Source organism: Gallus gallus, chromosome 2, assembly GCF_016699485.2.
Source record: "Gallus gallus isolate bGalGal1 chromosome 2, bGalGal1.mat.broiler.GRCg7b, whole genome shotgun sequence".
In the NCBI taxonomy this organism is placed as follows: Eukaryota; Metazoa; Chordata; class Aves; order Galliformes; family Phasianidae; genus Gallus; species Gallus gallus.
Window position 1 is genome coordinate 23,806,362 of NC_052533.1, and position 12,234 is coordinate 23,818,595.

Below are 12,234 nucleotides of genomic sequence, written 5' to 3' on the forward strand. Positions count from 1 at the left end.
TTCAGTGTGACAGAGCACTGGTACAGGCTGCCCAGATGTTGTGGAGTCTCCTTCTCTGGAGATACTCAAGCCCTGTCTGGACACTTTCCTGCGTAACCTACTATAGAGAACCTGCTTTAGCAGGGGGTTGGAGTAGATGATCCCTAGAGGTCCCTTCCTGGAGTCCATGAGGGTGCACTGCGGTCTGCAGTGGTGGTCACTCCTCTTGCCGTATTTCCAAGAGTCACAGCTCTGTCCAGGTTTTCAACGACATGACTCCAGCAGGGCAATGGAAGGTTCATTATTTGGGGTGCTACTTCTCACACAGCAGGAAATGAAGTCAGTACTTTCCTCTCTTGCCTCTTCCTGCTAGGAACCATGAAGAAGAGGGGGGACATGTAAATCTGTCCTAATTCCACATAGGGCAATTCACAGCACCCTGATCAGTTATTTATTCTTGAGGAACATAGAGAAAGTGGGGTGAGGAGCAGCTTTGATAACTTATGCATGTTTTTGTACTGGTACAAAAAAAAATGACATGAAGAAGCTTGAGAATATTCCAAAGACAGGATTGCGTTCCCGTCTTTTGTTGCGCCATCTGATGTTTGAGATGGCAGAGAAGAATTCAGACTCCCTGAAAGGATTTTCTGCCCTTCTTTCCTGTAAGGTGAATGGAGAGATGTCCACCAGAATGCCCCGTTCTCTCTCTGTTGAATGAAAGGAGGAGCAGCATCTGGCCAAGTGCTGCATAATGTCATTCTGTCCTGAACATGCATGCCAGCAAAGCCACACACAACACCACTTCTGTTCCTGTAATACAGGATTGGGATACAGGAATTTGAGTTGTGTTACCAGCTTCTAGAAAGGGCAACATCAGACATCAACTGAAAAGTGTGTCCCTTCCACTTTGCACTGCAATGCCTCTCCGGTGCACCCACCAAGTAGCTCAGCCAAGAAATGACAAATGCCAGTCTCTACGTTCTTGTTTACCAAAAAGGACTTAATGGCAGGGAGTTATTGGGGTTATAACCTGATTACTGAGATCATCAGCACAACTGCACAGAGATCAAGTTGTTTTTCGAGTCCAGTAGTGCTCGTTATCAAAGATATCAAGGCATATTTCGTAATAAAGCTATAGAAGGGACATTACCACACACTGAGGGCAAAGTCTGGCGTATTTGAGAGCTTGGTGAAGTGATAGGAAAGAGATGATAATGAACAACCCGTTATCAGGCAGCAGAGAAATTAATTTGGAGGGGTGCCCAAGGCACTAGCAACAGAATCAGTGTTAAGCATTTTATCTAACAACCTGGAAGAGAAAACGGTGGATGTTTTGGTGTTATTTCTGTTGACTTCAGGAACCTTTGTAACATCTAGGTCAGGGGTAAAGGGCTGGAAAGCATAACAGCTTATATAATAAGCAACAGCTTATCTTCTGTGAAACCAGAATGTCATTCAGCCATGACTAAACTTGCTGATTTCATTGCACCTCTGACATGCTGAAAGCAAGCCAAGCACAGTACATCCAGGGTTTGCTGAGTCAGGAGTTTGGTTCACAGCCTCTTGCATTCAGTGAGCTTATATACAAGAAGGAAAAAGAAATTCCAACTTCTGGAGCCTTCTAGACAGCAGGAACTGGGCTGGATCAGAGCGCCTGAGAACAGCATGGGGGAGATCGTACATTACCTGCTATGGTCACATGTTTTGCCCACAACTGGAGCTTGCCCAGCTCACAGTTGCATAGCACACACCCTAACAGTTAGGCCATCTTACTGAAATTCAGGCAAAGGCAGCATATTGCCGGGAAAAACACAGATCAGTGAAAGGACCAGTTGCATAGGACTGCGTTATTGCAGCACAGTCTGCTTTGTCCGACAGCCATAGTTCCATTTTAAAGCAGTCCTTAAAACCCACTTGCCCTATTGTTCCAGAACTATATAGCATATGTTTTGTGCAAGGAAAGAGATAATCACCTAGATTTCCAGAGTAAAGCCTTTACATGAAGTGCAGTTTGTTAGGAACCTTCATTTGGCAGTGAAATAGTTCAATTTTTCCCCACAGCTACTGCACAGCAGCAGTCTTGGGCATGACAGACAGGAAGTCTGTCACTTACCCATTTGGCTTCCGAAACCACTTCGTTTGAGACTGTCCCTGATTTATCTTGTGCAAGTTGTTTATGTTTCCTATTTTTTCCTCTATTAAGACTTCAAGTTCACTTGCTTACCCTTATTCTAGAAGGAAATAATCAAAAAAAATCAAATGCAAAGTAAATTGAAACAGATCAATATTGAAAAGAATTCCTTAAGCAAGTCACTGTGTACCATTTTTTTTTGCTTATGTACCAGCAAGCAAGAGAAAGTTTTCATGGTAACAAAATTGCAATTAAAACCACTGTTTTAAGCCTCAGGTTTCTCCACAACCTGAAACTACATCACATATGGCATGTCTGCTGTCTCTTGAAACTTCACATTGGCCTACACTTGCAGTATACTTAACAGAAATAAAGATAGTAGACAATCATTAGAAAGATTTTATTACAAAATTATTTCAGTATCTACAAACAAGTAGAAGGCTTACAACTACAGCTCTATTTCCAGAAATAAAAATTCAGTAAAGGCTGAAAAAGATAGCATTTTTTCTAGGCAAATAGCCCTTAACAAGTTTTTAATACTAAAGGAGACTCCATAAGGTTTCCTTAAGTGCTACACACGTCTTCATTGTATGTTCTGCATATACAACTTCGAGATTATACTTATCCAGAAAGCTGCTATTTGCAAGCACTATTACAGACATTCATTTACAGCGCCCACATGCTTCAGATGCTTTTAAAATAGACATTACAGCTTCAACCTGCAGTAGCTGAAGCTGTGTTACAGATCTACAGTCTATCAGAAGATTGTAAATCACATTCAAGCATTACTGAGTGCAGACAAAGAGGTATTGTGTTTACTTAATAACTATCTAGGCATATTTTTGTGACCTTATATTCAATACAAGGTCAAAGTATTCAAGTATATTATGGCAGTGAAAGCAGATTTTTCACACCTGTATTTTCTAGACAAAGATATTTCAGTTTTGTTATCCATTTCATTCACTGAGTGAGTGAAAATACTCCTGAACTGGTGACCTTTGGTGATTGCAGCTTATTCAATGGGGTAAGAGTTGCCTCAATGCAGTATTTAAGTCAATATGCTCAGTAATTATCATCATTACTTCTGAACTTCCTATTTGAAATAAATAAACAGAGTAGGACTTTATTTTCCATTGAGAAATCTACCCCCCAAAAAAGCCTTTAGAACAAAAAAGGTAGATCTAGTTTTTTCTTATTGCTATTAAAAAAACATTTGCTATTCATAGTAGACTGTGGAACAGATTTCTGCCCAACAAATACAAACCTGCATTAGAAAACTGTCACATCACTGAGCAGGATGCTTTAAATACTGTATTTGCAACTTCCTTCCAAGGATCATATACACTTAAGATAATGATGCTAGTTTGTCAATAAAAATTCAAGTAACATTATACAGCTCTGATGAACCTTGACTGTTCAGTTGAAAAATTTTCATTACTTCAAGTAAATTCCATTACTTTGCTTATGAGGAGGGGGAAAAAAATCCACAAAGATGGGAAAGGTAGAAGCTTACTAAGAATGGACCATTTCCTCAACAGCAATCTCCCACTGGCACTCCTCCTGTGGCAATTCCCCTTTTGCTGTTCATAAAAGTTATCAGGGCTGTTGATATTTTCAATCTCATTTCCGAAGACCTTTCCACTACAAAGGACAGTTCTTAGAACAACATTCTACTCCAACACCACTCTGAAAACCTACACAGACTTTCAGTGCCCATCACAGCTCTCAAGGTGTCAAATACTCATATACTTTTAGACAGTGTGGTCCAATACAAAGTTGACAAATATGGCAGTAGACAGATTTGGGCTTAGTGCACTGAACCCACTGGTTATCCTGTAGTTCTTTTTTGTCAGTCTGTTAGATAACAACATTTTAAGTATACTGTTTCCCATGTCATGCTTGCATATCAGTATCACCAAAACCTTCCATTTCAACTTGCACGTCTGACTTCAGTTCCTGGAAAATCCTAACTTACTTGGCACGTACTTCCCTGAGCACTGAGTATAGGCTAGATGTAAGCCACCCTTATGGCTGTTAATACCAAGTTGCTTCATTAAAATCTCTCTTCTTAGTTACCTTATGTACAGGAGCCCCACTTCACTAGCTTTTCCATCAACAGCTTGAAGAAACACAAAATGAAAGTGTAACTCGGAGCAAGGCATCACTTAAGAATGATTACTGGAATATAGGGTTGCTTCTTTTGTTAAGACGTGACTTCCTTACATGTGGAAAGCACTTTCTTCTTACTTAGCAAGGGCTCCCTCCCTCCTTTCCAGTCAGGATCTATTTGGATGCTGTTTATAACATGGCAGTCTTATAGCAAGGTGAAAGGATATTTTCCAGAGGTTCTAAATGCAGCTTTTAAGTACAGGTACATCTGTTGACCTGAGGAGTTCTGTAAGAAGAGCTGCTGATATCTATTCTAGGAGAAAAATATATACCAGCTTAACTGATACATTTATCAGTATCAAAATTCAAGCATTAGACAGGACTCAAATTGCACACCTCTACCACATAGAGTCTTTGATCACAACAAAAATAGCCTGAGTTTCCTCTATACACATATCTCTTCTTTAAAGACATATGTACTTCTATTTCCTTCAGCCTGAAGTTCACAGCAAGATTTTACATTTAATGTATACAGCCTAGGCTATAACATCTTTAGCTTCTTCCTGTTCTGCCAGTCCTGCAATGGAAGAATTTGCCTGTTTGGAGGTAGATTCCAAACACTAGTCTCTGATAAGCCAGCTTGATCCCCTTGGATGCCTTTGATATCCAATTCCCTTCAGAGAGCTGCAGTCTGCTTTGGACCTTTACTTGGGATGCACCAGTCATCTGCCTCTGAAGTTGTTTGGTAATGTTTGGAAGCAGACTTGTTAAAAACTGGAAGTTTTTCTACTGATTCTGTTGATAAGGCCTAAAAAGAAAGAAATTACACTGAGAAAATTCATGCAGTACACATCAAGTATTAATAAAATGACACCACAAAATAAATTTATACAAACATTTCTATAATAGTTGCAACAGTTAACTTGCTCTAATATCTATGTTCACAATCTAAGTTTTGCAGGACAAATGTAGTAACATCAGATCATGTTGATGCATTTTTATAGGCCTTAAGAGGTATTCCGTAACCTGTTTTCAAAATAACCCTTAAAGCACTGGAAAAGAAATACACAGAATTACAGAGAAGCTTCAGAATGTGATCTTTTCATACCTACATATTCTGCAGCTAAGGGCTTACTCAGTCTCTTTCACGACTAGTTTACATAGACTTTCTTGTCAGAAGAAAGAAGGAACAGTAAAAGGGGAACAAAAGATCCGCTACTCCCATCTTCTTAATTCTGTTACTTCACTTTACCCTTGTACTCTCTATTCTACAACTCAGGAGACACCAAATCTACCTAACAGAATAATCTCTGAATTTGATTTCAAGCTCTCATCAGTAGTTATTCAAGATACAGCTAAGTATCTTGAACAACAACAAAAAAGCAACAGCTTGTTTAAACATACTGGCATTTCTTTGGAAAAAAAAAAAAAGAGCTTTCCTATTCGTCAGAGAATTCATTTACCTTTAATATGATACTGAAGTGGTCACTTCACTGCATTAATGGTGGTTATCAATGTTTATTTAGCTTTACACAATCAAAACACGTACCTTCAAGTAGATAATAGCATCTGTTCCATAGCCACATATGGAGTAAAGATTTAAGTCTCCTTGGAAGTATTTGGCATATAGACGTGAAATTGGCAAGCCATATCCAAAGCCAGCCTAAAAAGTACAGTACAAAATGAATGTTGTGTTAGTTCTTACGACTTCAAAATAAATAGGAAATTTGCAGAGATCCTAGACTTTAGAAGTCCTTTACGCTTTCTCTTAGAGGAAATCTCTAATCAGTTTCATAAGGAAACTGACTATTTAAGAAGAGTCTCCATCAAGGAGGAAGATGTAGATATACCCAAGTCTTACTCTCACATATTACACTTGTGTTTTCCTTGTCCAGTTTTCACTAGTACAGCTTGATTAGTGTAAGTTTTTACTAGTAGATAACTAAACATCCCATTGTGCTTGCCTCTGTAAAGACAGCACTTCTAGTAAGTTTGATGACTGAGTGGGAGTGAAGATCAAGTAAATTATTATCATTGGAGTAGGAGAAAAATCAGATTAGGTTGGATTATGTCTCTGTTTATACCTTTAAAGGCACATTCATTGAGCTAGCTATTAAATTTATTTAATAGCACGTTAACTCTTATCTATGAGGCTCAATCTCTGCATACCCTACAAAGCAGTAGGGTAGAAATAGCATTCATTATTTATTATTAACCTGCCCAATACTTATAGCAACTTGAACATTGAAATCATCTTACAAGAGGAGTCTGTCGACCATCATCCATCCTTGGCCTTGGTGCTGTGGAATACATGTAGCTAAACAGCTGCTCAATTTTCCTTACTGGAACACCACCTCCCCTGTCAGAGATCTGATTTAAAGAAAAAGAAAGTTAACTAGGATCATATGCACTAAACCCAATATTTAAAGTACTGGTACTTAACAAATCCTTCCAACAATAATAACTGCTGTTTGTTTCACAGAATATTATTTTTCAATTAGCATACATCTAGAGCAATTATCTATCAACAGAAAGCTCATATGTATTTAATCTGTTGTCACAGAACTTGTGGCAAGTTCTAATGGAATTTGCTGCAGCACATGCAATCATAAGGATTATGTTAAGGCCATATAATAGATGACCAACAAGATACCTTAATGGCCAGGTCTTCTTGTCCCAGAACAACTGTTACTTCAACTGGAGAGAGGGAAGGACTATTCTCTTGAAATTCAACTGTTGCCCTCATTGAATTCTATGGAAATGAAAGTTGCCATTATCAGTGTTGAATCTATGCATTAAAATCAAATTAGTATAATAATATTTCTATTACTTCACAGAAGTTAAGCACAGTTACCACCAATTAATACCAGCCTGGCAGGCAAACCTAAGTTAAATATACTCATACCCTTTGAAGTCAGTATGCTTCTATGGGAAAAACTGAGTTCAGTAGTCACTACAGACTGCCAGAACTCAGCATCCCATGTTGGCAGGACATTAGTTCAGCCCTATTTACTACTTCACGATGCATTACTTAACCCATAGCGAAACTGCTCTGATTGTCACAACCCCATGTAACACTTATTCCCTCTCTCTATCATATCCCTCCCCAGTTGCTACCACCATGTGAAAGTGTACAAATATTTTCCTGGAAACTACAAAAGCGATTGCCTCACATAGTAAGTTTTTATAAATCCCACTGTCCCACGCAAAAACATTCAAGTATAGCTAGAGAATAATATTGAAGGTCCTGCTCAGAAAATTGAAGGAAGAAACAACATACTGACATACCTTAAAGAGCTCAAAAAGCATGTGAAAAAGATGAGATGGAACATAGACAATATTAATTGGCTCTCCTGGAAATTTTCCTAGAGGAAGAGAAAGACAAACAAGACTTAGGAGGGGGATAGTTCTGTTTATTTGTCTTTGGTACTGCATCCTGATTTTACAACAAGCATGCTATTTGCTAAAACAAACAAGATGTCTAAGTTTTGGGTGTTTCCTCTGAACTGAACAATTTTGTTTAGGTAACAATTATCACCAGCTTAATAATTATTAATTCCATTCCACATGCAAAGGATTTTAGAGATTAAGACACCTGCTCAAGATCCCACATGCTGGCAGCTTAGACGAGAACTTGTGTTTTTCAGTCAGTAGACAGACTTTTCCTACCCCAGATACAGAGCTCCTCTCTTACAACTTGTTTTATTTTTAAGTACAGACTAGCCTTGTACTCAAATTTGTAAATATAACCTCAAGAAGTCTCCTGTTTAAGATGCAGTGACATCTGACCCAAGATCTTAAGTGAGGTGACTAACAAAGTGCAGAGGAAATACCACAAGACAAGTCAAAAGGCATGTACCATTATGGCTATAGAAATGAGAACCTTTTGTTTCATTAAAGTCATTGATTTGGCTACAATAACAAGAAAGGCATAAGCCCTCTTCTTACCATTTACTTGATTAAGCTTCAGTTCTGGAGACGTTAAGTAGTACTGGTCACATAGCATCTTGGAACTTTGAAAAGCATCTGAAATATTTATTTCATTAAAGCATGTGAAATGGAGCATTACATACTGTAGAACATCCTAATGCATGGCAACATACAACTTCTAACTGTGATAGCTGCTAAGGTGATACAGACTATAAATCTTTGCTTTACAGGGCATGATAATGTTGCATCCACTGTGTGCACTGAAACTGAGACTAAACATGATGTTACAGCAGCACAGTTTTCAGTACAATTCAGTGATTCTGTAAAACAGGTGCATCTGGGGTGTTATATAAGATTAGGTAGTGCTGATTTCAACACTACAGATGATTTTCACTCCTACCATACCTCACAATTGCTAGGCCTGCTACTGTTTTAACTGCTACTTTTGGTGTTTTATATCCTATAAAAACTCATGTTGAAATAGCTGAAAACAGTCTACCAAAACAAGAAACTCAACATCTTACACTACACACACTGCCTACCCAAACTATCTGCAACCAAATGCTGATCGTGTTAACAACATCAGAACACTTACCATTCACTACCTCAACAACATCACAGCAAGGATCAATACTTCCAATGTGCCTCGGGTGACCTGATCTGGATTTATCATCAAAAAGAAGGGCTGTTTTGGATGAAAACAAATACTGTATTTAGTCACACTTGCTATACTACAAAACAAGTTTATATTGAGTATAATCATAGCAGACAATCATATGAGTACTGTTTATGCCTTTTTAGATTTAAAAAGGCAATCTACTGGCAGCAGACTTATGTGCAGTTCAAGGTGTAAAGGCTTTTCAAATGCAAAAGAAGTTCCTCATCTTCCACATAAGACGTTACTTTCTAGACTACGGACTAGTTTAACTTTTCAGTGTCTCACAAAGTCATCTGAAACAGATTTCTCTCTGGCAGTTCTGAGCTGTGCTTACATTCAGTTGTTTTACATTGGTTGAAGACAGAAGTTGGAACTAGAAGATCTTTAAGGTCCCTCCCAACCCAAACTGCCCCATGATTCTATAGTCTTTCCACAGATAAGAATTCCTACTTACTGTGTTGGTTCATCAGCATCCGGGTGGAAATGCGGCTCATGTAAAAGCGATCCAAGAAGTATTGAATGTTTTGATTGGTGACAGGATCTACTTTAAACATATCTTTGTATTCAATTACTCCTTGTGCCATTGTAGGGACTACATCGTGATGTCTGTTTCGAACTCTGATTAATGTATCTATAAATCTAGATCACAAAAGTTTTATTAGAACATCATTCTAAGACTACATGGAAGCAAGTATAAAGTTATTATCTAATCCAGCAGCACAGATAACTGAAAGAGCATTAATATGGTTTCTTCTTCCATTCTTTTTAAAATTAACTCCTCACTCATTGAGAACTCTGAGTTTGATATTTTAATATAGTCTGCATAATCATTATCCAATTCAAATTTATGGCATTTTTACTCATTCATAGCAGTTTGCACACAGGGGAGTGCAGTTTGCATGAAGGGTTAAAAGAGACCCCTAGCTGACATCTTAGAAAGAAGCTGGGATTTGACATGAGATAATTTCTGTTGATCTTTTTGCTGTGGTAGTTTGAGGGGCATTATGCCCTAGAAACAAAGCTACAAAAGGTCTTCTATGAGAAGTATTGCTTAACTTCAAAAGATACTTCTACCAGCTTGCTCTGTCTTCAGCACTTCGTACTAGATTATCAACTTCAGCTCAGGACAATGGTCATTCTGAAGTGACTACGCTGTATAAAATTGAATGCACGTTCAGAAGGTCAATGAAACAAACTGAAAGCTTACTCAGATAAGACTTTTTGGTCATCTGGGCTTTTCTGATGGAACTCAACCAGCTCCATTAGACTTTGGATGTACCTATTGAGAACACAGAAGAAACATGCTATCAGTTGATTCTTATTAGTAGGAACAAGATGATCAGTGTCTTGTTCGAGTCATAACTCTTAACAAGTCAGCTTGAAATCTAAAGTATCTTCAGAACAAAGCTCCACCTAAGTACAGGAACACAGATAGTCACACAAGCCTTCTTGTGCTTGCCACCCAGAAAGGAATTTAAAACATCAGTGTAGTAACATCGATGTCTCTTATAATTCAAGCTGGTAAGAAAGGCATTTCAAAAGAAGATCATCATTAGGAAAGTACCTGAGCAAAATTTTTTCCAGATCTGATCAGCTTTGACACAAGCTAAGTACTTGAGCCTCTTTGTTAATGACACCTGACAGCATTGACGCATATTGCAAAGGCACAACTGTAGTATGCTAGATTAAGAACAGTTTCTGGATCTTACTCTAATACTTTTGCTCTGTATGCAAAGTGCTGCAATTGTGCCAGTAGAGCAAGGTTAATTCTGATCCAATCACTGCCCACTACAGAGTGGATGTTAACTGAATGATAAACACCTCACAGGTCGAGGCAATTTGCTACAGAATGGAAGCCTTATTAACAATTCCACCAGTGAGAGACTCAGGCAAGAATACACCCTGATCTTCCAGTTCCACATAGCTCTTCTGTTTTCACATGGCATGCACTGACTCTCTCACTCTTCTTGCTTGTTAGGAAGTAGAAGCAAGTCTTCCTTGCTACATCAAGTTACTCAAAAGCATTGACGACAACTAAGCTGTTGAAGCCATGTTATTCTGCAGGCTCAATCCAGGCCGTTTTCACTTACCAGCTTTTCACTAACTGCACTGAAGGGGTGCTTAGCAATTTATCAGGAAGGAGCTCGATTTCTCTCAGTATGTTTGCAAACCTCACGGGGAGCTCTTGTCGCAGGAACGCAAAGGAAGTCCTTTCACACCCATTAGTCGAGCCTATAAAACGAGTCCAAGAAAAGCACATTGGAACTGTTTTTCTCCCATATACAAGTACAAACTGCCACCTTTCCACAGACTTCAGGACTACACTGATTGCAAAGGAGTATGTGATCAGTGGCCAGCTCTCCTACGTGCATACACGTGTGCTGTGCTTATGTGACAGCAAGACACACAGCCTGTTCCATACTTGTGCATTTCCCATTTTGACAGGGGGAAATAGTGGTGACGCTGTAATCCTCCCGAAGCAGCTCTCCAGCCTTTGTAAACACTTCGGTCCGACCGTGCCACGTGAGCAGCAGAGCTCACAGCTGCCAGCTCCGTAATCGGATCTGGGTACAGTCTGTACGCTCCGTCAGAACAAACCTAATGACTCCTCCTTAATAACGTGCGCCGCAGAACGCGCAAACATCCATCAGCCGATTAACTACTGCCTCCCACACCCCATTAACGCCCCCAAACAGAGTCGCAGCGCAGCCCACCTCCCCTCCGCAGGGCCAGCACAGCCGAGGGGGGACAGCCTCGAGTCACCCTCAGCTCGCCCCGACCCCCCCCAACGCCACCCCCCGCCCGAGCCTCGGGCTGATCGCTCCCCCCGGGGCTCTCACCGAAGTCCAGCAGCTGCTTGATGGAGAGCGGAGAGGGGGAGAAGCGGGAGAACTGCTCCACCTCCCTCGGCAAGCGGCTGCTACGGACGCCGCCGGCCCCGGCCAGGGGGACAGCGGTACGTAGGGCGATACGGGCGGCCTTCATGGCTGCAGTGGCGGCTGTCGGAGGGTGCTCGGTCAGTCGGTCGGCGAGGCGCCGGATGCCAGCAAGCTTCTCGCTGCCCCTCCGCCTGTGGAGGCACCTTCACGTGCCGCCTCTATTTACACCCACACGGGGGGCGGCGCTCCTCAGGCCCCGCCCCGCCCCGCCGACGGAGCGTTCCTCTCCCGGAGGCTCGTGACGGCCGCTGGCGCCCCCCCCCCTTTGCCCCCACCGTTCGCGGTGGCACGTCGCCAGCCTCGTGGGGAAGCGACAGTGCCACCGGGCTGCCCCGAGCCCTGGCGCCGCGCCGCGCCCGCCGACCTTGGTAAGAGGGCAATGTCAGCCCCGTGCAGGCTCTGCCTCGCAGTCAGCCTAGGGGATGCTAGCACGGACTTATTGAAAGTATGGGATCCGTGCACTGAAGTGCAAAGGGAGCAAAATTCGA

At 40.9% G+C, this 12,234-nt stretch overlaps 1 protein-coding gene across 1 annotated transcript; it reads right to left on the minus strand.

The window, feature by feature from the left end:
* Positions 1-2,495: 2,495 nt before the first annotated feature.
* PDK4 (pyruvate dehydrogenase kinase 4) lies at positions 2,496-11,881 on the minus strand. Its single transcript, NM_001199909.3, has 11 exons — positions 11,648-11,881; positions 10,898-11,039; positions 10,015-10,086; positions 9,262-9,446; positions 8,745-8,834; positions 8,168-8,245; positions 7,508-7,584; positions 6,873-6,971; positions 6,479-6,589; positions 5,769-5,882; positions 2,496-5,027 (listed from the first exon to the last, which is right to left on the minus strand). Exons 1-11 carry the CDS (start codon positions 11,790-11,792, stop codon positions 4,896-4,898), a joined length of 1,245 nt encoding a protein of 414 aa, NP_001186838.1. The 5' UTR covers positions 11,793-11,881; the 3' UTR covers positions 2,496-4,895.
* Positions 11,882-12,234: the final 353 nt, after the last annotated feature.

Excerpts from the sequence above, each read along its gene's own strand:
- PDK4 (NM_001199909.3), bottom strand. The coding sequence starts at position 11,792 with ATGAAGGCCGCCCGTATCGCCCTACGTACCGCTGTCCCCCTGGCCGGG. Across the intron at positions 7,585-8,167 it reads GAAGCTTAATCAAGTAAATG|GAAAATTTCCAGGAGAGCCA; the intron begins GTAAGAAGAGGG and ends CTCTTCCTCTAG. Across the intron at positions 6,972-7,507 it reads TGCTTTTTGAGCTCTTTAAG|AATTCAATGAGGGCAACAGT; the intron begins GTATGTCAGTAT and ends TCATTTCCATAG.